The 27,218-nt window shown below is 38.9% G+C and overlaps 2 protein-coding genes across 4 annotated transcripts in view; both read right to left on the reverse strand.

The window, feature by feature from the left end:
- The window catches only part of LOC135874010 (LIM zinc-binding domain-containing Nebulette), a 411,833-nt gene that overhangs the window by 56,178 nt on the left and 328,437 nt on the right, over positions 1-27,218 (reverse strand). The gene's annotated exons all lie outside the window — the stretch shown is intronic.
- Positions 1-27,218, reverse strand: part of LOC135875074 (nebulette-like) — an 85,849-nt gene that overhangs the window by 15,447 nt on the left and 43,184 nt on the right. Inside the window, exons 7-13 of the mRNA XM_065400052.1 lie at positions 24,413-24,514; positions 22,863-22,964; positions 12,011-12,118; positions 9,867-9,974; positions 6,651-6,755; positions 5,317-5,424; positions 3,768-3,878 (exon numbers count right to left, since the gene is read on the reverse strand). Coding sequence (XP_065256124.1) covers positions 3,768-3,878; positions 5,317-5,424; positions 6,651-6,755; positions 9,867-9,974; positions 12,011-12,118; positions 22,863-22,964; positions 24,413-24,514 — 744 coding nt within the window. The remainder of the gene's footprint in view (positions 1-3,767; positions 3,879-5,316; positions 5,425-6,650; positions 6,756-9,866; positions 9,975-12,010; positions 12,119-22,862; positions 22,965-24,412; positions 24,515-27,218) is intronic.

A 27,218-nucleotide genomic window follows, 5' to 3' on the forward strand; every position in this document is an offset into this window, starting at 1 on the left:
TTATAAGCCCTTTATTTAAGGCAAACAAAAGAGGATACACCCAGCATTAAAGAAGCTTCCCTTTAACATCAATAAATTATCAGGATCATCTATGATAATCAGGAAGTTCCTCCCATTAATATGGGGAATAATTAAATTCTCTCTCTCTCTCTCTCCCAAAGAAGTTGTGTTTCTACAGAAAGCGGGTCTCATTGTAATAATAGATGTAATCTCTGCTGAGTGCTCTCCACAAGGAGACACCAACAGAAGAGATTGCAACTGAGCAGACACATTGTTTTATTGCCTTTTTAAGACATGAAGTATTCTGAAATGAATGAGGAATTTATTGCCTATTTAAGAAATGAAATAACTTTGATTTCTCTTACTTTCCTAAACCATGGTGTTTCCTTAAAGTATAAGAAGAACCTTTACATAACAACTAAGCAATATATCCCCGAACGTACAACTTGACAAACAAATGTTAATAATTTGGCTTATCTGATTTTTTATTTTTTGGAATAGAATTTTGATAATGTGGGAATAACATTATCTGGAACTCAACAGTCTAAACTTGTGCCTAAATGTTGCTTTAATGCTCATATTCTCCTTCCCTTTGACAAACAAAGGATTATTTCTCTGGTGGTGAGGGGTGAGTTTAAAAGGTGAGAGAGAGGAAATCATTTAATGCACTCCATTAAGGAAAAATGCAAACTGACATTTCCGTGGGGAGTAGGCCGACATAATAAGCATGGGAGTGTCTTAAGTGCACAAAATGGTGTTGCCAAAGGAAGCTGTATCTTGAATCAAGCTCAAGTAGCATTCGACCTGTTGGGAGGAAATCATTTTACCAGAGGATGAATTGTTTGTAAAGGAATATTATCTGACAACACCACACCATCTTAGACCAGGATTTCTTAAGAAAATGTGTAAGTAAATAGGACTGTCTCTTTTCCCAGAGAAAATCTGGGATGCACTTATTCAGTTATTTAAAAAAAATCAAAGCAGGAACCCTTCAAAAGTAGAAGGGTGAAAATGTTTTAAATTTTGGCATCTTCAATTCTGCTTAAATGGACAGGGTAGAAATGTTAATTCTTAATATGACAAATCTAAACACTTTTATGTTATAATTCAAATATATGTAGATGATATTGGACAGATTTGACATTTTTTATTCCTAAATACGCATGAAATGAAATTAAAAATACTGATATACTGCTGAATCTGGTCAAATGAATATGTTCAATATATGGAATTTATCCAAATTAATACTCTGTCCTGATATGAAAACAAAGCTGTCTAATAGTACAAGGAAAGGGACTATTGGTAGGAGGATTTTGAGCAGTGAAAAAAAAGTTACAGCATCCACACAGAAATTCATTTTAGAGGTATCCTAAACCCTTATTTCTACAACATATCAGAAGAAATCTCCTATTTGAGAGTGAAGATTTAATTTACTATTTCATATTCATCTTTCAGAAACGGCACATGAAGAAAGTCAGTCAAATATTAAAGCAACAGCTGTGATAAGGAAAATGGTTGGGCAACTTCTTACAAGAAATGCATAAAGCAGACCATGTCATTTATGGTCAGAGCTATATTTTATGGATTTTCATTTTCTTTACTTCGCTGCTTCATATGTGTTGGATGTAACAATTATTTTGATTTAAGTAATATTAAAAAGTCAGCTATACAAAGCTCTTGGTACCCTAATGAATAATTAAAACTGGAGCAGAACTTCAACAGCATTAAAACAATTATTCAAAAGGGAATTCTGCCAGCCACCCAAACACTCCTTTCCACCCCTTCATCATTCTGAGAAGTGTATCTTCAGCCCTTTCCAAAATCCTATCAAACAGACTTTTATCGTAGCATGCCCAGAAGGTCACCAGATTTGGGCTATTTCAGACCATAGGGGGGAGCAAGTTCCAGAGACCTGGAGCCTTCACGAAGAATGCATTTAGGTAACCCTTTTGTCAGGAGGAGTTGGGAACAACAAAGGCTGGGTTTAATATCTAGGGGGTTCCTCTTAACAATACAAAATAGAACTGGCCTGACCCCCCACCCAGTAATCTGGGAAAACTAAACATTGCCCCTGGGCACCTCTAAGAGGCAATACTTCCCCACTCGCAAGCACTGAGTCTGTGTACAACAAAATAAAACTTGTATTAAAAGGGTAAAGGGACCCAATATTAATTTGAGAAAACATCACAACCACAATTCAAAACTATGTGACCATAGACAAACACCCACCACACAGTGCACTGGGCAGTGTCTTTTGCCTCAGTTTCTCACCTTGAGGTGTGAAAGTCCAACAAATTGATGTGCCTTAACACACCACGCCCTCCCTCTGCTGCCCACTCAGTTGGGTGTCCTTGGTTAGTGAAGACCCAGAGTCCAGGGGTGCATTCTCAGGGGTTCACCTCCCACCCTTGGGCGGGGTGTGTGTGTTAAGCAATGCTTCTGATGCTTCCCCCCTCTGCAACTGGCTCACAGCTGCCACTGTCTCTCTTCCACCCCTGACCACTGTCTCTCTGCTGCCATTCTCTGCGACGTCACGTCACGTTCTGAGGGTACGTCTACACTACCTGCCGGATCGGCAGGTAGTGATCGATCCCCGATCGCTCTGCCGTCAACTCTGGAACTCCACCACGGCGAGAGGCGGAAGCGGAGTTGACGGGGGAGCGGCGGCCGTCGATCCTGCGCCGCGAGGATGCAAAGTAAGTGATTCTAAGTCGATCTAAGATATGTCGACTTCAGCTACGCTATTCTCGTAGCTGAAGTTGCGTATCTTAGATTGATCCCCCCCCCCCAGTGTAGACCAGGCCTAAGGGTCCACCACTTAACCCAGCTCTCGGTGATTTCAGGAGGTAGTGGGGAACCTCACTGCCAGTGCAGTTTCTGTGTAGTTTTTCTCTGCAACACTGTCCCCACACAGTATCTAAGGCGTAGCCCCAGACCTGCTCAGTAGTGATATCAGGAATCACCAACCAGACACAGGGACGCTCAATTGAGTTTAATCAGCTCTGTCTTCAAATGCTACAGAGGGGCAGGTGAAATGGTGTCTAGGACTCTTTATGCAAAGTCCACACCACCAGGCAGAAACTTCTGTTCTCACCCATTCTCATCCTCAATGGTATATGGTATCCTTACACCCTACTTAGCAAGTGAGGTTCAGTTTAAGGCACACCAAGCACAGGTCTGCTGCCCTTTACTTGTACAATAATTATAACAACATTTCATTACCCCTGCATTCAAATTCTAGGGTGATTTGTAACCCAAAGCCAGCCAGAATGTATCATTTTGACAAAGCAACCCCATCTGCTTGGCACCTAGGCAGAGTAGGTATGTCTATGCAAACAGGGTCTGCTCCCAAAGTCTTTTCCCCCAACTCATCTAGATGTCAGGGGGAGAGCTCATTCAAACCTCGCTTACATTTAACACATAGTTTCTTGGCTTGGATATGCTAGAATTTTCATGTTCATACAGGATTCTTTAGAAAGTATTGATACTGTTGAGAGCACTATCTCGAATATATAATAATTACATGTTGCAATAATCTGAATTGGTCAGATATAAAATCATGTGGAATACATAACTGAAGTATGTTGGGAGGTGGCAGTTCTAATAATTCAATGATGCACTGAGATTCTGGATTTCTATCCATGAAGTCACATTCTTATCCAGCTAAATATTAACATAAATGGTTCATGACCCATTAGCTTGTAGCTAGTCTGTTTATCGACCATTTATAGGATAACAAAGAAACAAACAAAAAAACCCTGCTTTACCCCTTTCAAAAGTTTGGTGACATGTTGTACATGCAAGAATTCTGGGGTCTTGTCTAAATCCAGCGATGCCTTTCCTTTAAGCCCTTCTTCAAAATCTTTGCGATATGCTTTCTGTTGAAACAGAACAACAGTTACTGATGCATGCTCTTATATGCACATGCATATACAGACATATTGCTGGAAGTACATTCTAAATTAGACACAAACTGCAAATTCAGATATAAATAAGACACTAAGTTAGTGGTCAAGCTAAGTGGACTGTATTAGGGTCAGAGGGTTTTTAAACAACAACGATTATTTATACATCTATTACTAGTTGGGTCAGCACTGAATGGCTTAATGGAAGAAATGCACTTTGAGAAAGAATTGGACTATGGTAAGGGGGTTTTGATTGGTGAACAAGGAACAGGAAAGAGTCACCTGGACACGATGGAAGAAGGTATGAAGAAAAATGTGAGCGAATGCCTCCAATGAGAGGTGTCCAGGCAGGAGGGAAGTTGGAGCTAATGAGACCAGAAAGGTAAACAGGACTGAAACTGTGCAGGACTCTTAAACATGAGGACAAGGACCAAGAACCTGATGCAGAGTAAAAGCTAGTGAAGGATTTGACTAGGGAAGTAACATGGCCAAAGCAATGGGGGAAAAGAGAATTTTCAGCAGCATTTTGGATAAACTGTAGAGCAGAGTTTTGGAAGCAGGTAGGACAGAGCAGAGGAGATGTATGTGGGCAAAGTAATCTGTTAAGAAAGTATCAAAATAGTATATTTTTCTTTAAAACTACATTAATAAAACAGGAAAGCCAGGAAATTTGCATTTGAAATCCAAACACCAACCTTCCTTCTACCCACCCTGGATTTATAAACCAGAAACACACTTACCCTGCCCACCTTTCCTCATATACTTTTCCAGTATGAGTACAGACCATTAGTATTCCCACCCACACTCTATATACTGACAGATAAACCACACACTCACTACATACAGAGCAGAGAAGGAGGGAAATTAAATGAAGTGGTTATCCAGGTGAGGAGTAGAGAGGAAAAAGATGAAAGACTCGGGTTTCTGTTTCAGACAGGAAGGAGAGAAAAAAGTAAATAGACCTAGGGTCCCACTGACCTAGTATAGGCTCTGCCCAGTTTTAATCTCAATATTTCTAGCTTGCCACATATTACAGATGACATTCTAAGGCTGTTATAACAATTCCATCAGCACTGGATATAATTAAAGATAGGCTGGGGAGGTGATGTTCAGATGTGGATTAGGTTCAGGATTTGGGTTTCAAGACCAAACAAAGGCTATGTTTCAAAGTTCAATTACAATCCTACAAGATGTTCCTGTAAGATTTTGTTTCAATCTAAACTGTAACCAGAAAATAAGTCTCTTCCACTTATGGAACCAACCTGAAACCTAAATCGTAGGCATGGGTTTGCATCTGCGAATTAGAATCCAAACCACCCACAGATAAAGGGGTCATGATTCACAGTTCAGGTTTTGATCCCTTTCTACTTCTTATGACCTATTATGCAAATCAAACATGTATTGCACCAACCTCACTTTGAATCTTTTGAACTTCTTTTGAAACTTGATAAATTGGCGTATCCATGAACTCCATCATTGACCTGCCTTTTGATTTTTCATAATCCTCTTTGTACTTAACCTAAGAAAATAAAATAAATAAATATTCTCCACAACTATAGTAGATGACAAAATGTGATGATTGTTTGATTGGGATGGAGTAAGAAAATTCTGTCCTAGCCAAACCCCCTCTCAGAGCTATTGACTTGGATGTTTTTGCCAAGCTTTCTGTGGGTGTAGTGGGGCATCCAAACCAGGGAAAGTTTTCTGCTGTAACATATGCCCTTGCCACAATGCTCTAGAGCTCAGGACCAGTGGATTTAGAGGACACCAGGGATGAGAGACATGAACTGTATCCTGTTTACTCAGCAAAAATAACCTTTTGAGCATATATAAAACCATAAATCAAAACACATTGCCATAAGCCAAATTAGGTGTAACCAAAAAGCTCATGCAAGCCTAGGGTTCAACCAGCCCCTCAGAACCTGGTGTGGAGACCTGACTTTCAACAAGCACTTTCTTCTGTGGCTCCCCAGCTACTATTCTTAAAGACCCTCTCCTGAAACCTGCACAAGAGGAAAGGGAAGGAAGCGAGAGTTAACCCTTTGCTTCAAAGAGACCTGCTGTTGGTCTTACATTCTATTCCATGTCTACCCTCAGCTCCCTCTTTTCTTGTATATGCTTAGGCAGTATAGACAACCTGAATTTGGCCCTAAAACTTGTTATAAAAATATTGATGGACATAACTCTGAGGACATTGTAATATGCTTTTTGATTATAACTTGTGCAGCAAGGAAGCAGACATCTTTCGGCTTGGGATCCTGAAGTTTTGATGAGCCTTGTAAATTCATTCATTCTCATCAATTAAAAGTACAATTCAGATTTATCGACAAGGCTCATGTATGGCCACATGCATTTATGTTATTCATCCTAATCAGACAAAGATATGGAAAACATCACAAAGCTAGACACTGAAGGTTTTATCTGCTGTGAAACTGAAAGAGTTAAGGACCAAAATGTTACATTCAAGGTGGGTGATATTTTAATTTCATGATCTTTTTTAACAATGCAGCAGTGTCTGAATTTAAGAAAAGTTTTAAAAACCCTCTTCCCTGTCGACGTGTGGCATTAGGCCTCACTCCTGCAACATTCAACATGTAGGCACTCAGCTGCTCCCACTTGCAACCCTAGTCACTTTATATGCATTTCACATCATTGTAATTTGTCATGGGATTTGTGCATGATTTAGTAACTGTAAGAAAGCTGTTTTTTGTATCTTCATAAGGTTTATTTACAATTTGTGTATACCTGACTTTGGAGCACAGCATTTTCTTTGTGATGCATCTGTTCAGTTGTATCCAGGGCAAAATGATAGTGCCCCTTGCTTTTCTCAAACAGTTTCTTGTATTCATACTGAAACAAAGAATAGCAAAGCATGTTTTTAGATATAAAATTGACTGGTTTCAATTTAAAGAGCAATTTAAATAAGCATAAAAGAAACAACATAACAAAGTACTGTTCAGTACCATAACATAAAGTACCTAACTCTAATACTGAATCTTAAACAATTAAAAATAACCCAATTTTGGGACAACATGTGGTGGAATGAAAACAATGGCAAAAAACAGCCACAAAGTTCAGAAGAGTTTTTTTAAAACACCTGTCTTATTTATACAAATACTAAAGATTTTTGCTTGTGAAAAATAAAGAATTAATATTATTTAGGCTTAAAGGACAAGAAAGCATATTTGATGGTGTCCATTTGCCTCCTAGTGAAAATAATTATAAATTCACACAACATTTTACACAACATTTACACATATTCTCTTATGGTAACAAAAAAAAAAATATCTGCAGAACCTGGATATTTAAAATCCATTCCTCAAGTAATAAAATTAAATAAGAAGTAATTTAGAAAAGCAATTGAGATAGGATACATTATTCTTACTATACTTAATTCCAGATGTAGGACTGGTCTCCTGGTCAAGTACAAATTCTGTACTTGTCCAACCTGTTTCAAATAACTGTGTTAATTTGAAATTAAATTGTATTAATAACAATAGGAAATCTTAGATCTATTACCTTGTCCATGTTATCTGTGGATTGATGATTACATGATGTAAGTCCAAATAAAATAAAGCATTGAGTACATAATGCAAGAGCACTCTTTGCTCTTGGTAAATTTTATCCCTTCAAAATATGTACACAGCACTTTATACATTTGAATTTGCATTCTTCAGAAACTCTTTCAAAATAAACAGAAAATATCCCACTCACCCCAAAATGTTGTATGAAAATGAAGCTATTGTAATCTAAATTCCGTGTATTCAGTATTTGATCAGTTACAAACCTCAAAGACCTTTTACAATTAGAACAAATGAAGCTAATATAAAGCTGCTAAATTTCAGATTGGATGTGTGTGAAAATTTAAATCTAGATTTCAAATGATACACAATAAATATCTAGGGAATATGAGGGCAGAACTTCACCCTTTTATCTCATTTCTCATCTGAAATCAGATATGTAGTGACGTCTATCTCACAAAATCTGCAACTGTGTATTTGTGCATATATACACATTTCTGGATTTCCCTCTAAATGTTATAACTTATCCTCATAAAACACCAGCTTGAATTACATTTTTGCAATAAAATACCATTAATATGTTTTGTGGAGCCGTTCATACAAATAATTATTTGCAGAAAATCACTGTCAAAACATGAAGTACAATACACCGTGTACACGCAGGTGATAGGTGTGGATACATCAGGATAAGGATGAACAGAAATACACATTTCAGGGAAGAACTGTGGACTATGTAGAAACTAAAAGGTTCAGTAATTGCTCTTTTAACAGCAGTCAGTATGTCATACTGTAGGTAGGGTAGAAGAAAATAGATCTTGAGATCATTAGGGGCAGAAAGGCTGTTCCAGATATTGAAGCAGACTAGAAGAAGGATCTGCTCTTCATTATGGAGAGAGAAGGAGGAGGAACACAAAAAAGATGGAATTTGAGGAGCATAGGGAAAGGCTGGAGAATAAATCAAAAATAAGTCAGAGAGATGGGGCAGGGGAAAGATCAAGACCATAAAGGATTTTGAAGACTAAAAGTACATCTACACTGCACAACACTGATGGTGGCATGTAGGGTGCATGTAGCTACATGCATCAGTGAAAGGCTCTGGCAGGGGGAAGGCAGTGGGGAAAGGCTCTGTCAGTGGAGCCTCCCTCTTGGCAGAGCCTTTCCCTGTTGCCACAGACATGTTCCAGCAGCTTCCTGCTGCAGGGAAAGGCTCTGGCAGCGGGGAGCTGCCAGAGCCTTCCGCCACTGCTGGAGCCTTTTCTTGAGTCGGAGAAAGACTTTGGCAGCAGGGAGGCTGCGGGAGACTACACTGCAAAAAACAGCTGTGTAGATGGGGAGGACACTGCTTGGGCATGTAGAGAGCCATGTAGTGAACATACCCACAGGATTCAAGTGTGTCTTTACTCTACTCACCTAAGCAGTGCCTCACCATCTACAATGCAATGTACACCCATGCTGGGGGGCATGTAGTGTATGTACTCTACAGGCCACTGTAAGGAGTGTGCAGTAGTGTAGATATACCCCAAGATATTTTATACTTGACAAATAGCTAGTGAAGCCTGCTATAGGGGATGGATATGAAGTTTTCTTGTTTCTGATCACAGCCAAGATTAACCACCAGCTTTTGGACAAAACATAGTCCAGAGAGTTAACTTTTAGGGAGACCACAAACGTCTCTAGTTGTAGAGATGAAGACCATGTAGGAACCAACCACTGTTTGGGCAAAGGAATGGTAGAAATCATGTCAGATGAAAATGTTTTAGAGGTGAGAGTAGGCAGATATATAGACATTAGGGAATTTGAAGATAAGCTGAGCATCTAGGTTCTTGTCTTATGTGACATAAGTAGAAGAAGGAAGTTCCAAAGTTCACACTGATGGTGCTCATTTAACTCATTCAAATATCAATTTAAAATGCATTAAATTGAGGGAAGCTACAGGCCAAACAAGGATGAATAATTTGGTGAGCAGAAAGTGAAGAAGGACCTAAATCTTGGAGATCTATAGATTTGGATATGATCAGTACAAAAGTGATAGGCATTCCCTTTCTGAATTTAACCGTGGCTAAGGGGGAAAGATACTGATGCAAAAGAAAAGGGGGATAAAGAAAGAGTACTTAGAAAAGGAGCAGCTGTGGGAGAGTTTCAGTTCACAGAAGAGTAATGCGAAGAATCAGATTCAAACTGGATAGCTGGATTATTTTGTGCCAGAAGCAGGGCTTTACAGGTGGACTTTAAAGGCCTACTCAGAGTAAAATATAAGAAGCAAGGGGAACCAGGCCTTCAAAGGCTATATATATGAGAAATAATACATTGTGATCAAAACTCATTCACAAACAGGAAGACAATGCCACACGTGTGATACATTCTGCAGTAAATTAAATAAATGGCTACATTTTCCTTTTATAAGTACATTAAAAGGTAATAATTAAAAAAGCCAACTCACATTACTGTGCATTTTGCTGGCATTTAAAGCATGTTCTAAATATAGCAAGTTTGGTAGGTCTGAAACCGGATTGTGTAGAGTTTCCACCATATCTTTTTTGTATTTCACCTGAAAACCGAATACAGAGTATAGCAAGTGAAGACTTGTGAAATATACAGCAAGTTCTATTTATACTGCACGCTATAAAAACAAAAAAGAAAAAGAAAATCTTACCAAAGTGCTTGCATGAGTTATGTACAATGACCACTAGGTGGTGCTCATTTACTACTATTTGAAAAAAATCAATATACAGTGAGGGCTTCCTTTCCACTAGTGAGCAAATATTTTGATAACTACTCAAACATTTCAAAAAGGGTAAAGTTAATCAAATCAGATTTTGTAAGACTTTTCAAAACTATAGCAGATATATACATCAGAAATACCTTCTTACTGATTTTTATTTGAATCTTATCTTTAAACAATATTGTTCTACAGTATTGGACAATTTATCATTAACTTTATATTGTCCATTGGTAATTCTTGCTTTTCTTCCCTCGAGTCAGATTATTTTTCATCAACTGCTTGTGTGCAAAAAAAAAAAATCTTTATAGAGTAGCTAGCCCACAATCAAACAGTATTTTGTACATGTATTTTTATTTAATACAGTTTGCTTTTAGTAACAAGAATCAATGGAGCCTTAGATGAGAAAGAACCTAATCACGTGATGAAATGGCAAATCATACACATGCCCAATAGCTGACAGCAGTGTTTCCCAAACTTTTAAAAGTTGTTTCCCCTTTGGGAAAATGAAACCAATCAAGCCCCCCTGGCACTCTGCCTACATTACTCCTGGGGGAATTCTGCCCCCCAAAATTAAAAATTCTGAAACAAAAATTAAAAATTCTATGCACAATATTTTAAAATTCTGCATATTTTATTTGTCTAAACAACACAACATAATCACACCAGTTTCAATTATATTTGGTCATTTATTTCAAAATACCTGTCAGCAAGTATGTCTAACAATACAGACAACAAAAAAGATTCATGAAATGTTTTTTGACAGATACATTCCTTACTAGACATATTAAACTACAAACAGAACCATATTCCCCCCACACCAATTCGTCCTTCATGCAGTTACCCAACCCCTCCCCAGTCTCCCCATACACACATTAGAAAACCCTGGTTAAGATCCTCACGATATAATACGTCCTCTCTTTTCTTACATCTGGTCTAAACTTAAAACGTTTCAGCAGCGTAACATTGTTTGCTAGGGGCATGATTTTTTTTTACTATTTTATGGATCTTACTCCACTGACTGGGGTAGAGCAGACAGGGGCCCTGTACTCTTCAGGGCACTGTGCAGCCTTTACAGAGTAAAGAGGGAGCAGTCCCTGCACAATTGTGCCTGGCAATCACCCAAACCACACAAAGGGGAAGTAAGATTCCTTGCAACCTCCCTTTCTTTGCACACCACCAAAGGGGCCATGTGCAATCTGCCCCTAAGTTACCCAGGACCTCAGTACTGCCTCTAAGAACAGCCCCAATTTATGACATTAACCACATGAAAGCATTGTTAAACATTCTGTCAGCATCGCAGCACCACATGTACATGTGCTTTCTCCCATCTGAGTCTGACTGCAGCAGGCAGTGACATACATGAAATCCCCGAACTGCTCTCCTTTCTTGAAATGCTGCACTTTGGCTCCATCTCCCGGTTCATGTGCATACACAGCAATTCCTCAAAATATTTCGAGCCTCACAGACAAGGAGCTGGGATTTGTCACAGCCTGAGGAGGATTGCAGGCAGGAAAGGGCTATGAAGGGTGCATTGTAGGCACTAGCAGGAGAAGGGCTTCATCATAAGTGGGGGTTGAACTGGCTGGTGCCCTATATGTACTACTATGCAATGGGTCCCACAAAATATAGGTTTGGCTCTGAATTCTACTTTCAACCAGCTTTCAAACTGATTTCCATGTTAAACTCCAAATTCAATTTCCCAGCTCTTGCAGATGTAGATACAATACATATTGTGAGCTGTTGCTCTTGGTAAATCAAATAAGATGCATCATTGGTTCACAAGAAAATCGTGACGTTTAGAGGATACCAATATCAATATACCGTACATGCTGAGAGGTAGAACACAGAACAACTGCACTTACATCACTCGCCAAGGTGGATGCCATCTGTGCTTGCTTGAAAGAAGCACTGCCAAGAGGGTTATACTGGTGGTTCTTCATTTCCTTTTTGAATTGCTCTTTGTATTTAACCTGTCACCAGAGCAAACACATTTTATATTGAAATGTTACATTGAAAGGAGGCATGAAGAATTGAGAGATTACTGATGAATTTAAATGAAGACAAATTCTCCATCCCTAAATCCCCAAACATTACATAATGGTGAAGGTGACAACAAATATGGAGAGAGAAGAGTTCCCCAAGAACATGTTTTATGTAATAGTTTTATTATGTTAATGTATGTTTATAGTCAAAAATGTTTTTACACAAAAGAAATAAAAAGTAATATATTTTCAGTATCACCCACTAATGACACTATTGTTGATAGATGTTCTTGTGGACAGGGTATAGGACAGCTGGGCACATCTGGGATCATACATCCACTCAAAAATGTCTCCAGGACTATTCACTTGAATTTAGAAATGAACTCACTTCAGCCACACCTGTGCCCATGATGTGATGGTTTTCCACTAACTTTCATCTGACTGAATTTCACTGGCATAGAATTAAACGTTTAGATTTGTACGCACAAACATTTTCACCAAAGTACTTATATAAACAAAAAATAATAAAACCATTTGATTTACCTGACTAAACACAACTAACAGTTTGAGTAGCAAATATAGACTGTTGAATACTCCAGAGATTTTTTTGTCAAAAATGTAAAATACTTTTGAATAGATAAATGGGAGGAAATAAAACTATTTGCTGTAAATTATTTCCTCAGTTATAGAGTGAACTGGAGTGAAATTCTGACCTCACTGTAGCTAATACAAGTTTTTCCATTCATGTCAACAAGGCCAATATTTCATCCAGTATGTATAAGGCTGGGCAACTGGAGCCCTGAGTTACATTGCCAGCTCTGCAACATATTTCCTTTGTGACCTTTGATAACACACAAACACACAGTCTATTTCACTGGAGTGTTGTGAAGCTAAAGTAAATCTCTATCTGTAAGGTTTGGATTTTTTTAAAAAGGGAAAAGACAGGGGTAAAAGGTGCAGGCAACCACATTTAAAGTAGATAAACTATTTTTAAAAAGTAAAAAATACACCTCAACATTTAATTTAAAACTGCACAAATAAATTCAGAAAATACTAAACTTCCATCTTCAACCCATCATATCATGCATAGCCAGTACCTGGGTCATCAAACATCTGGAAACCTTACATACAGTACCTTAATGCTTTGCAACAGCTGAGCATAACAGGGCAAAATAAAGTTCAGCCTTGATTCTGAATTATGTTATTTTTGTGAATATAAATCAGACACCAGATATCTAAACCTACATTACATCCATTATCTTCTGCCACACTCTGCCATTAGTATGCAGCTTTTTGTCTTTATTCCCACATCAGTGTCCCATAAAGTGATTAAAACACCTCAAAAGTTCTGTTTTCAAAATTTTAATTTTTTGTCAAATTTTATAGAGGGAAGAGTTTTCTTCTTTCTTTAATTATTTTTTTTCCATGTTGCAAAATAATCATCCCCCGTTTTAGTTTATACCACCATATAGGTACCATTTCCGATATTTGATTTATAGGAATAACAAAACACAAAAAGCCAGTCACTTGAAAAACCACTATGAATTATATACATTCAAGAACTGCATTACTATCGAAGAAACCAGATTTCTCTCTCAAAGGAAGCGAATTCCAAAATATTGTATTTTTTTTAAAAGAAACTTTTTGTGAAAACATGAAAAACTTTATAAACTAACAGACTAACTGACTCTGGGAATGAGTATCTACTGACTTCTGGTTGTTGACCTATAGCCCTGTTTGATCTCTAAATTTGATATTTCACCCTATTGTTAGTAATGACATTATCGGGTATAATACGGATATGTTTAATATTTATTATATTGAAACAAGATTGGGGGCAAGTAAGAGAACACAAATTATTGGGTTGTTAGGCTTTGCTATAGTAAAAAGGCCTGTTTTAATTAGTGTGAGGCCTGGTGTGATAGGCTTGATTTTTAGGTTCGTTAATGTATGCTGTGACAGACCCAGACCAGTGGGGTACAGGAGTCTGGTAGAGGGCAAATATACTGGTCACTGGATGAGTAGTTTTCTGTACCCTGAGTGACCAGAGCAGGGGCTGCACTAGAGTAATCAGGAACCTGGTAGAACCAGTTAAGGCAGGCAGGCTAATTAGGACACCTGGAGCCAATTAAGAAGCTGCTAGAATCAATTAAGGCAGGCTAATCAGGGCACCTGGGTTTTAAAAAGGAGCTCACTTCAGTTTGTGGAGTGTGTGAGGAGCTGAGAGCAAGAGGGGCAAGGAGCTGAGAACGAGAGGGTGTGCTGCTGGAGGACTGAGGAGCACAAGCTTTATCAGACACCAGGAGGAAGGTCCTGTGGTGAGAATAAGGAAGGTGTTTGGAGGAGGCCATGGGGAAGTAGCCCAGGGAGTTGTAGCTGTCATGCAGCTGTTACAGGAGGCACTATAGACAGCTGCAGTCCACAGGGCCCTGGGTTGGAACCCGGAGTAGAGGGTGGGCCCAGGTTCCCCCCAAACCTCCCAATTGACCTGGACTGTGGGTTCTTCCAGAGGGGAAGGTCTCTGGGCTGTTCCCCAACCCACATGGTGAATCCCTGAGGCAAGAAAATCCGCCAATAAGCACAGGACCCACCAAGATAGAGGAGGAGCTTTGTCACAATGCCTGAGGACTTAACCCCAATTCAAGAAGTATGCCTTCACATTCTATGTGATAAACAAATGACCCCAGAAGGACAGGTAACACCCTAAGCTTGCAAAAGTTAATTTGAAATAGGGGGACAGTTTGTGGGCTTTTGAAATAGTTTGTACTATAGTAAAAAGGCAGTTAGACTGCGTTGCCGTATATGATTTATTAGGAAACTGATTGAAACAAATGTTTAGGTCAGTGATCGGAAGTATAATTATGGGTACCTGGAATGCCACAGGATTTATTTCTGCCCCACAGGATAGGGGCAGGAATAAGTTTATGATGATAAATAAAAGGGTAAAATATGTACGGTAGCTGTATGATTACATAAAGGATGGGTATAAAGGATATGACTTCATTCCCTAAATGTTGGGTGCATCAGGTCCTGAAACAGTGCCAACTCGTTGGTGCCCCACTCTGATGTGCTCCATTGCCTCAATGTTTCTCTTTGTTTTTCATCAGGTTTAAGGATCTGTGAGTATGCTATCAATTCTAAAATCTATCTCTCAGTATATTGCTTTATGTTTGGTTATATTAATGAGTGGACTTATTCGGTTGGTAATAAAAACTTTTATTGGTCTTTATCACATATGTCATCAATCTCCCAATCAACGAGAAACTTCTGTTTAGCTACCTATCATGAAAAGAACTTGTGCTAAACTAAGCTTGGTACAGACACTTACAATAATTGATCAGGCTGCATGGTAGATTCGTCTGGTTCACATTGCTAGATATTTGCATTAGCTTTGGATCAATTGCAAGTGCACCTATATGAATGCAAGGACAAACTCTTTTATCAAAGGCAATTTCACATTCACTATAAAAATATATATATGGATAAATTATAGGATTTTCCTTTAAAAAAAAATATATATATATATATATATATATATATATATCCAGTGTGGCTCCTAATACAAATCTGACAGAATTAGCGCTCTATTAGAAAGCCCAAATCAGTAAGCCACCTAATACAGGGGTCAGATCAGTGTGGCAAATGCAACCCTCTTACTATTCCCAGAAGACCAGAGTACATTGTACAGTCATTGTACATGAATATAAACACTGAATTACTTAGGGCTACATCATATCATCAAGAAATGACGTCAAGTTCTGATACAGACTGAGTACATAATGCGGCCCTTAATATTGTTGCTAAGTGTGAAATCATCAGAGCAAACAGGATCTCTCCATGCAACTGGTTTGTCATCCCACAGCTGCTATGATCTGAGGCCATGGTCAACATGGATTTTGTAACAGTACATTTCAATATAGATATTTCAGTAATAAATTCTCATTAGCATTCTGCAGTGTTGTTTCTAATCATGTCACTGGGGGCAGGCTTGTGTAGGAACGAGTGAATCACATACCACAATGGGCTCCTGACTGGTGCCTATGTGCATGAGTGTCCCAACTTTAAGAGGGCTGTCCACCTATCTGATTGTAAAAGTTCATACTGCAGGGAGTGATCTCCCATTACCTCCAGGCCCAGCTGTCTTGTCTTGTTGCATTACATCACTGCCTCCGCTCTCTACTCCAATGCAGCGCACATCACTTCAGGGAGAAACGGAAGCAGCGCAGTAATATAAGATGACCCCAACAGCATCTGAAGAGCACTCCCAGTAGTATTATAACTCTGATTAGCCACAGGGGAAACATCTTGTTGGATGCTAAACACATATTAGCTTTCTCTTGTTACTTATTTTTCTTTCCCTATTTTTCTCCTTTTTAAGGAAGGGCCAGAAACACGGCTAAGAGAGAGAGGGAGAACAACAGGCAAATTAAAAAGTCATCAGGAGAATTAGGGGCAGGATTTGAGAATTGTTTTAGCTTTCTTTTAGAAGAAAGAAGAAATGTAGCATGGAGAAATAAAATGAAATTGAAAGAAAAGATATTAATTAAAAACAAAAACATTCTTAGTCAATTACTTAAAAAAATTCTCAAGATGCCATCCCTAGCTATGCTGTCACCTGGGTAGGACAGTGAGCAAGGATGTGGGAGTCAAAATTAAGGATTTTGCTGGAAGCTTATCTATGACTGTCATGAATTTTAAAAATTAATTATGTGGGCTTAAATTAATGGATATTTATTTACCATCTTAATTAAGGTCTTTTGCTTGTTTATTTCTGTAGGATGGGGGAATTAATTTAAAGAAAATGTGTGGGATTGGCAACCTAATTGTTGCTCAAGAATGAGCAGACTTAGCAGGTCTTTCACATAACAACATCCCTGAAGATCCCACTGGCATCAAATGAAGCTTAGATAAACAATTTTCTCACTAGCCTTGCACAAACGCTGTAGAAGTCAGTATTGCAGCTGGACAGAAGAGTGTCTTTTGAAGCTCCACAGAAACATTCCAAAATCAAATCTGCAGTTCAAAGCTGTACAGACAGAGTGTTCGGTTTCATAAGTGGATGACATCACCCACTGTTTAGATTTATGAAAAACCTACAAAAATCGTTCAGCCACTGGGAACCCAGAACATACCAGCATAAAAAGCAGACACTTGCAGCAAAAGCATTTCCTCATGACTACACAAAAACATACCAAAAAAATGAAAAACTTGTTAGAGCACCTAGATACTGAAAGAAATGTAATGTAAGCATAGAGTTAAATGAAATGTTTAGCTTATCTGGAAGAGTCAGTTCCTCCAATTACTAACTGAGTTTAGACTAAGAAAGAAAGAGAAAAAAATCTTAGGGCTTCTATTCATGATTTAAACATCCCAGTAATATAGTGTTGTCTACTGATATACCAATATAAAGTATATTTTACACAAAATCCTAGCTCTAATCATTTCCCCCCTAAAACAATTAACATCAAATTGATCTGATGTAAAATACAAATTAATATTCAAAAGAGTTTATTACCATAACCCAATTATTATACATCATAATGGGAGTATTTAATATTGAATTTTATCAGTGGATTATTTAAAGCTAATTTTAGATAGAATTGAGGAGATGGACCACACCGCACCTTGAGTGGGGGTGAGGGGGTGGTATTATCTGGCTTGCTGGGGGAAGGCACATATATCGCTTTAAGGATGGGGGGATAGAGAAGCATAGACGCTGCGGCAGAAGCAAAGCGGGTCAGTGTGGCGATGCTGACTCATCCCCAGGGACCAGAAGGGAAGGGAGCTGATAAAGGGCAAGCCCGGCAGGAGAAGCCCTTCTTTCCCCAGCCAGGCAGAGCAGCACCCACCCTCCCAGCCTTGGAAGTGGCAAAATACCAGGTTTGGTCAGTACTGGCTGTGGGCACTATGCTAGTTGCTCCTTTCTTGAGGGGCTGGGAAGGAATTTTTCTCTTACCACCAGATTGGCCAAGGCGGAGTGGAGGATTCTCCACCTTCCCAACAGTGGGTTCAGGGGGGCTTTGTTAGGGTGAGTAGGGAATGGGAGTTAGACTATGATGTCACAACTCATTATGTAAGTGTGGCGTGGACGTCCAGTGCAGGTATCTGGTACGGAGGGGATACAATTGCCAGATAAATGGCTTGATAAATGATTTAAAGGAGATGTTTGTTAAAGGAGCAGAACGGGGGGTGGGGAGGAGAGGAGTTTAAGGTGCTTATGATTGGTATGGAAGGGATTCAACCCCCCTCCTTTATAGCCTACCTTGACCCTCATTTGAGGGGGGATGGTAAGGTTCCAGCAACGGGTTGGCTGGGGACCAGGATGGAAAGGGCGGGGGGGCTAATGGAAGCATCTGGGTAGACATTGAAACGATCATGTAGTTAACTGCACTGCACACTTTAATCTGCCGGGTAGTCCCAGAGATCTAATAATAAAGTTGTGGCCTAATTAACCATACCAAGTGTCTCCTATCTTTCTTCTGGTATAGCCAGACAAAAACATAACCTCATTGCTATCAGGATAGAGATTATAATTATAAAATAAAGAATATTCTAAATTATAATATTTGCCTTATAATAATAAGAAAACAGATACTAAAGCTTCATTTGTTCACAGGGTCCTATTACGTTTCTACTTTTAATGCTGATTGAACAGTAAGAGGGGGAAAGATGGTGCTGTGGGTAAATTCACTAATCCAGTGACACTACCATTTTGCTGTTGAGTGTCACATGATTTATTTCTTTTTTAAAAGACCCTGATTTGGCACAGTCTTGAGTGTCAGTCAAACACTATCTTCTTCACTCTGTTCAGCTACCATGTCCTTGTTTCCTTTTTCCCTTGGTTACACCCACACCACCTGACCTCTCCTTGCTCTTCTTGTCTGTACTCATTGCACACATACATACCACACTAAAACACATCATCTTCTTCCTGTCCTACTTTCACCCGTGTCACCAATGCTCACATTTACATCATGAGTCTTGGAATATTTGATATTTTTCTTGAAGCCTCAGCTCCTGGAGTAATGTGATTACCTGAGAATCTCAGCTTTCATTTGGGAAAAAAAAGTGTATAGCCCTCCTGGCTGCTAAAAAAAGCTTGAAAATGTGAAACCCAAAGGCTTAAGAAGCAGAAGACAAATAAAAAGAATGTATGATTTGCAAACACTCAAGATTGTCAGTCCTGATACATGCAACCACTAGGTTAACTGGACGACATGAACTCAAGTGCCAGCAATATGCAGCTGGCACACAGCTCCACCTGTCTTCACCACATACAACCATACCACTTCCACCAAAATGGCCCAGTCCTTGAATGAGATCAGCTCATGGATGAAGAACAACTGGCTGAAGCTGAACCCATGCTAACATAGCTTTTGCTTGTGAGCAGAGGAAAGTATTTTGAGGAGTTTGCAGCTACGGTGAAATCTCTTTTGATTGCAGATTCACGTCCATAATTACTCAATTAAGTCCATAGTCTAGGAGCATTCTTGGTTTCCTATTGACTCTGAGCTCTCACATCATAATGGCTGCGAGTAATGCTTTCTATCATCTCCAGTTGTCTAAGAGCTCCATCCCATTCTGATGGATGAAGACCTGGCCTCAGTTATTCATGCCTTTGTCACCTCTTGGCTGGAATTTAACAATGCGATATATCTGGGCATGAAGTATTCAGCACTTAGGAAACTCCAACTGGTACAAAATGCTGCAGCCCATCTCCTCAGCAACATAGGCTACTGTGAGCACACCACACCTGTCCTCTGCTTTCTAAACTGGCTTTCCATAGAATTTTGAATTGATTTACAGGTCTCAATCCTTATCTTTAAAGTAATCTATGGCCTAGGCCCAGGATACCTAAAAGACTGCTTAAAGCTCTGAGATGAAGGCTGGAGTTGACAACTTCACTCCTGCGGCACAATGGAACTCTCAATAGTAAGAGTAAAATGTGTCTGTGTGAGAGACAGAACCTTCCCCGGGGTGGTCCAAGACTGTGGAATGAACTCCATCAGGAAGTAAGGACTATCACAAACCTCACCACTTTCCACTCCAAGAGCAAGGTTCATTATTTTATAAACACATAACAGGTATATTCAACAACAACAACAAAAGGACACTCCACTCCCTGTGCTTCTCCCTCTGGGAAAAAGATTTGAGAACAAACAACATGTGACAGATGTGTAGCTATGTTGCTTGATGCACTACTGGAAGGTGCTATGATGATTAGTGTGGCATGAAAACATATATAAGAATACATATACTCCACCGTACATGTGACATAAAAGTGCACATATGCCACCTTCTCATCCTCTTCTACAGTGAGGGTGCATTCCTCAACTGGCTCATCTGATTTACAATAAGGACAAGCGCCAATGTGTGCTAGGATGTTTCAGCTGCTCCTCTGCTCTAGTATGTGCTAATGAAATGTACATTGCATACCACTGGTTCACCATTGCACAGAGTTGCCAATTTTGGTGGGGAGTATTCCTGGAGGTTTCATCACATGATATAATCCTTAATTAAAGAGTAATCTTTAATTCCTGGAGACTCCAGGACAATCCTGGAGGCCTGGCAACCCTGCCATTGTAGGAAGATCACAAGTGGAATTTAGCTTCCATCATAGTCCCTAATAGTCATGTGACTGCATCACAAAACCTCCAGTTTAGTACGATTAACAGTTTCTCTTCAAGAGAGAATCCCAAGAATAAGAAAGGAGAGATGGAAGTGCATTGACTTTGGGATCTGCATGGTGAAACTTGCCCAGCACCAGCCTAGGCTATAGCCAATGCTGTTTTATTACTGTGATGGTTACTAACAATCACAGAGGTTGTGCCAATATATTTAAGTTAACATGGTGAAATACTTTCCAAGATAAAATGCTATTTTCACATGCTCATAAATTTTCTAATCAGTCACTTTGGGGTGACATTTGCCATGCGTGATCTTTGTTCAAAGATGAAATTCAGCCATTTCTTGGGATTATAGTTATGTGAAAAATCCCACATTTCTTTTGATTAACAAAAACTAGCCATGCTTTCTTCTCTGGTTTTGTTGTTGCTCTCTCTTTGTTTTAAACATGGCTGCATCAAAAAGAGCTTGAAGTTTGAAAGCTGAAACCTGCTACAGATGCAGCTGTCACAGGGAAGTGCAGTATCCCAGTTTATAGGACCTGTCCTGGCATTTCCCTGCTGGATTTATAAAAGTGTTTTTGTCCCATTGTTTTTGTAACTCTTGCAATTTGAAGCTCTGCTGGCCAGCTAAGCTGGTGAAATTGATGACAGGCTGACTGGTCATGTGAACCCGGAGAGCCATCCCACTACAGGACTGTCTACATGTACACAACCCACTCAGACTTTCCAATGAGCTCCCTCACACAGAAAGTGAAGGAACAAAAAGTGCACATTTTCAAAAATCATTCATAATTAATTTAACAACTAACATTTTCTCTGATTCCTAGCACTGATACAGAGACCTAAACAGCTTAGCAAATGTTCCTTTCTATAGAGTGAATGGGAGGGCGCAAGCTGCTTCCAGAGCAGTGAGTGATAACATGCAGTCAAGTACCAGGAATCTATTAAACAAGCCTTCTTAGTCAGCACAGAAATTAGCATTTAATAAATTACAAAGTGGAAGAAAGAAATCTTATTGGAAAACAAAATCCATTTTGAGTTTCAAGGTTGAGCTTGACAAAGCAAGTAAAAATTGTTTTTAAAAATGTTATAGCTTTTGAGTAGCAGTGTTCCTTTAAGAAAAAGGGCAAACTCCCATGAAATTTCTTATTACACAGCAGATATCTGGGGGCAATATTTAGTCCTACCAAAAGGAGCATGCCCTCTTTAAAACCAAACACAATACTTTTTCAGCATATAAATTTAGATTAGAAGGTACTGTTCTACTCACGGCTTTTTAATTCTAGACAAGACTGATACCACCTAGTCAAATCAAGGGAAGTTATGCTCACCTACATGAGGCAGAATTTGCCCCTTGATTTGGAAAATGTTTTGAGTGCAGATTGATTGGATTACTAGTGAGGGATATACCATGGGGCGCTAAAGAACTTGTGAAAAGAATGGCTCAGCATGTTGAAAATGTTTGTTTCTGAATGGGATTGAACTGCAGCAGTAAAGAATACTAAAAGAGAACAGAAGGTAGAGCCATGGGGCCCAAAATTCTGTGTCTAGTAATCAAATAAAATAATATGAACTAAAGTAACTCCTCCAATTTTGATTCTTTGATTCCAATTTCCTTGATTTTAATGAATAACAGTAACTAAAGATTTTTTTTTATATTGAGGACCGCATTCTGACCCTTTACTCACAATGGCGAGCAGTTGCACACACAAAAAGTCAATTAGTTCATGGGACTAATCATGGAGTAAGGTACTATGCAAAGTGAGTAAGGATCACAGAATCTAGCCACAAATTACAGAGAGTTAATATTTCTGAAATCCTAGAAACTCTGTATAAAATAGCACAACACCAATTCCACAGCAGACAAATTGTAATTGAGTCAAACGGCGCATTGTACTTTTGTCTAAAACTTGTATCTACTGTTTTCTAAGTACAGTATCTTAAATTTACCAGTTACTGCAGTTCAGTGTGAAATAGTTTTGGAAACATTCTCTTCTGATTTTCATGCAATTACAGATAATCTTTTAAAAATTAAATATGTGATTATGTTACTAGGAATGAGGTATCTGAATGAAGTCATTGTAGAATGATTGACATAATCTTACTTGGCTTAAAAGTTTAGAAACTCCCTTAGCATGCTCAAAATCTGGTCTTCCGAGTACAGCAGTCTCCTTATTCATTTCTCCTCTTTGTTTCTTATATTCAGCCTTTAAAAAAAGAAATGAATACTAATCACAATTAAACTGTATTGGCTTCTGTTTTATCAAAGGAAATGTAAGCATTATAGTTAACAAAACAGAAAGTATCATTAAGTGACCTGAACTGACACTAGTCTCACTAATGCTCTAATCAGCTCTGAAAAGAAGGCCTTCCCAGGCTTTATCTCCTCTAAAAATGTAAATTTATTTTATTTGAAACACAATGAACTTCACTCACAAGACTCAAGTTTAACCAAATACAGAGCCTAAGCCTGAGAAATAGTGATCTCCCACTGTTCCCAATAAAGTCAGAGTGAGTTAAAGTGGATCAGCGTGTCTCAAGATCTGGTCCAGAGTTTACATAAGATTATTTTTAGAGGCTGAAAATAGTTTTAGAACAAGACCAGGCTGTGAGAGTGCCAGCCTCTTTCAAATAAAGGATCAAATACCACTCTCAGTTATACCAGTGCAATCCCCTTAAAGTTAATGGAGTTGTACTGGTGTAACAGATGGACTTTGGCCCACAGGGTGGATGTTACATGATATTTCTAGCCAAACAAACTCCCCTGCAGATGCCCTGCACATTCTTTCTAAAATGTATTGGAAAAGGAACACGCAGATGAACCCACAAAAGATTCTTTGTGACACCTCAAACTATGTCCACTGGCTAAATTAGGATTTTACACTATGAAGGCAGTATAACTCTGGCAGTAGGTATAATACCAAACAACTGACTAGAGCAAAAACATGTCCCAACGTTATTCAAAACCAAAGTGAAGATTTTCAAAAGAGATTAGTGATTTTGGGTGCTCAGCTTGAGACACCTAAATGGGCCTGGTATTTAGAAAGTACTGAGCACACACCCTCTGAAAATCAGGCCCCTTTAAGGTGTATCAAATTGTTCAGCTAAAAATTAAGAAACGAAAATCTCTAGTCACCTTTGAAAATCTTGGCTTTACAGTCTTCTGGATAGTTTAATTTTTCTACAATAAAAAAATTAAACTGTATTACATACTATTACAGTAGCAGCCACAGCGTGCTAGGTACTGTCCCAACATGTAGGAAGACACAGGTGGCTAAATATAAATGTAAGGCCTTGTCTACACTGGGCGGGGTGGGGGGTGGGGGGTGGGGGAAATCGATCTAAGATACGCAACTTTAGCTATGAGAATAGCGTAGCTGAAGTCGACGTATCTTAGATCGACTTAGAATCACTTACTTCGCATCCTCGCGGCGCGGGATCGATGGCCGCCGCTCCCCCATCGACTTTGCTTCTGCCTCTCGCCGAGCTGGAGTTCAGCAGTCGACGGGAGAGCGATCGGGGATTGATTTATTGCGTCTACACTTAGTGTCTAAGTTTGAACATTTTAGCCAGCATTCTTTACACTTTGACAGAAGATGGAATGAAAAAAATAGTAAGTTTTAAAACTGACAGAAAGAGTCACTGAAGATCATACATTGCTTATTATCTTTGTTATCTTGCTTGCCATCTTTATGTCTGGCCTGTTCAGCACTTCAGTGTATCTGTGTGTATCCTGTACATCTTTCTTATATGACACCTGTCAAACAAAAAACAGTTGTGTTTAAAAAACAGAGTTAGAAGTTTATAAATCATATTTGAATGACTTATCAACTCAGCTACCAAAAGCAATAAACCTCCAGATAAAATCATGTATTCCACCCCAGTCCTACTTGACAGGGATTATTTATGCAGTGTTGTTGTAGCCATGTTGGTCCCAGGATACTAGAGAGACCAGGTGGGTGAGGTAATATCTTTTATTAGATCAACTTCTGTTGGTGAGAGAGACAAGCTTTTGAGCTTACACGGAGCTCTTCAGAAGAAGCAGCAGCAGCTCTGTGTAAGCTCAAAAGCTTGTCTCTCTCACCAACAGAAGTTGGTCCAATAAAAGATATTACCTCACCCAACTTGCCTCTCTAGGGATTATTTATTAAGACCCACACACAGGTTAACAGGATAAAGAAAAAGTTCAGAAATATACAATATAATGTTAGCATAAAAATGGTTTTGTTTAAAAGACTAGAATAAAGTGCTAGCATCGCAAAGAATCAAATGATTTTGTTAAAAGGCACAGCATTTCAGAAAAATTCCAACAGTGAAAGGAATAAGGCTTTTCATATGACCAAACCTTGTCCTATACCCCCCTGTGCTGCACAGAATCCCACAGTCCAGTAGGCCTCTACTGTACTGCACAGGAATTGAAACCCTAATGGGATGAATAACTCTCTCAGTTGCAGCATTGTAGTTGGTATTTTATTAAATGCTCCTCCTGTCATACATGATAACAGGGATCCCTGGGGAGCCACTAAGTTGAGGTGACATCTTCCTTCATGTTTCAGCATGAGATGTTCAGGGCAGAAAATTCTTGACTGAGGAAAAAGCCAGGGATATAATGAATGGGCTAGGAGGGCCTTAGCCTGAAGGCCAAGCATGAGCAGGATACGTCCAAAGATTCTCCTTTAAATGAGATAATCAGGGAATGTAGGGAAACCGCACAGACCTCTGAAATATTCCAAAGTCCCAAGACCTCAAGTTATAGTTTTCTTTTCCCTGGACCTTCTCTCTCCCTTGCAGTAGTACACGTGCCAACACAAGCCAATTTTCATGAGTTGTTTTGTTGAATCATTCTGCATGATCAAGAAAACTTCCCTTGATACTTCAAAGCTTCAATCCAATCAAAACCTCATGTAGAAGTTAAAGAGCAGAAAATAAAATCTGGCATTGCATCAGTGCATCAGCATCATTTCTGTATTACTGCAGGGTCTTTTAGAATTTCTTCTGTTGCTTAAGACCTTAACATATATTTCAGTATTATATTTCAGCATCATATGCTCCTTTGAGATTCCCTCAGCTTGAGACTTTAGCTATCACAAACCTATATGTAAAATGCCTATTTTCAAATGTCATATTTTAGTCTGTGCATAATTTTAACAAATTCAGCTGGTTGGTCAGTGTTCACTAACTGTGGCTCTCAACCATTACAGTTTGTAGAAAGAATGCATAAAAAAGCAAATATATCTATCCGGTTTTTGCAAATAGTTTTAAAGTATCTTTAAGCTAACCAGAAAGTACGGTAAGTTTGCACCCATATGGTGTCAGCCTAGTAGAGAAGCGAAGTAGGCTTCAATCTGCTGGCAGTTTGCCCACAAATAAGATCTTAGCATTTTTAACCCACAAAGAGTGACACGGTACAATCAACAGCTAAACTCAGGTAAAATGCTATTATAATCATCACCCATCTTTAAAACTAACATTTCTTGTTTGCTACCAGTTTGTCAAAACAACTAAAAAGTGTTTTTGTTTTGTTTTTTTAAAGAAAATTAGATGTACATACAAGCACTTGCATTGCAGAGCTTTACATGGATTCAAGCTAATTATATGCTGTTCATCCTAATGACCACATGAGGTGAGGTGAACACCACAAAGGCAGCAGGGACAGGTTTTTGAATAGAGCCCTATCATCCATGTAAATTGCAAATTAAAGGCCAGCATATGTGCTCAAAACAGACATTAGGGTTGAAGTGACTGGTAAATTCAAATAAGGGAAAATCAGTGCACCACACACCATGGTGGTGGGAGTGGTGGAAGCTTGGACACTTCTTGCGCCCAAATGACATGGTCATATACAGCATGAAATAATGGATTATGGCTAGTTTCAGGAGGAAGGAGGGGGGAAAAATCAGACAGTGACAATCCTGTATATTTCACCATTTCCAATGATATTTGATGTAAGACCTATTGCAATAGCTTCCCTTGAGTGAATTATTATTCTTCCTGCACCTAAACCAGAATACCTATTACTTATGTCTGAGGGAAAGTCATCTAACATTTTACAAATGTCTGCAATATATATTTGCTCCATTCTGCAGCTTGTCATACTCCAGTGAGAATAAAAATGTTATGCAGCAGAACAGTAGTTTGTCAGAGATAGGCCAAAGAAAGAAAAAATATGTTTCCCATTTCCTGAATAACCTCAGTCCCTGGATGCTGACCCTTCCCCACTGGGACAATGTGCTGGCCTCTGTTACACAGCTGCTATTCTGCTCCGTCAAGTGAAATGCTTTTTTTATTTTTATTTTTTATATATAGTGCTATGTTATAACAGTAAAATGAAAGCTATTCTGCTAGAGAAGAGGAACAGATGCATCAGCGAGTAACACACCACCTGAATGTGCACAATCATGGGTTGGGGTACAGAGCATGGGAAGTGAAAGAAAAAGATCACAAGAGGGAAGAGGAAAAGC

This window comes from Emys orbicularis, chromosome 2 (genome assembly GCF_028017835.1).
Source record: "Emys orbicularis isolate rEmyOrb1 chromosome 2, rEmyOrb1.hap1, whole genome shotgun sequence".
NCBI lineage: Eukaryota > Metazoa > Chordata > Testudines > Emydidae > Emys > Emys orbicularis.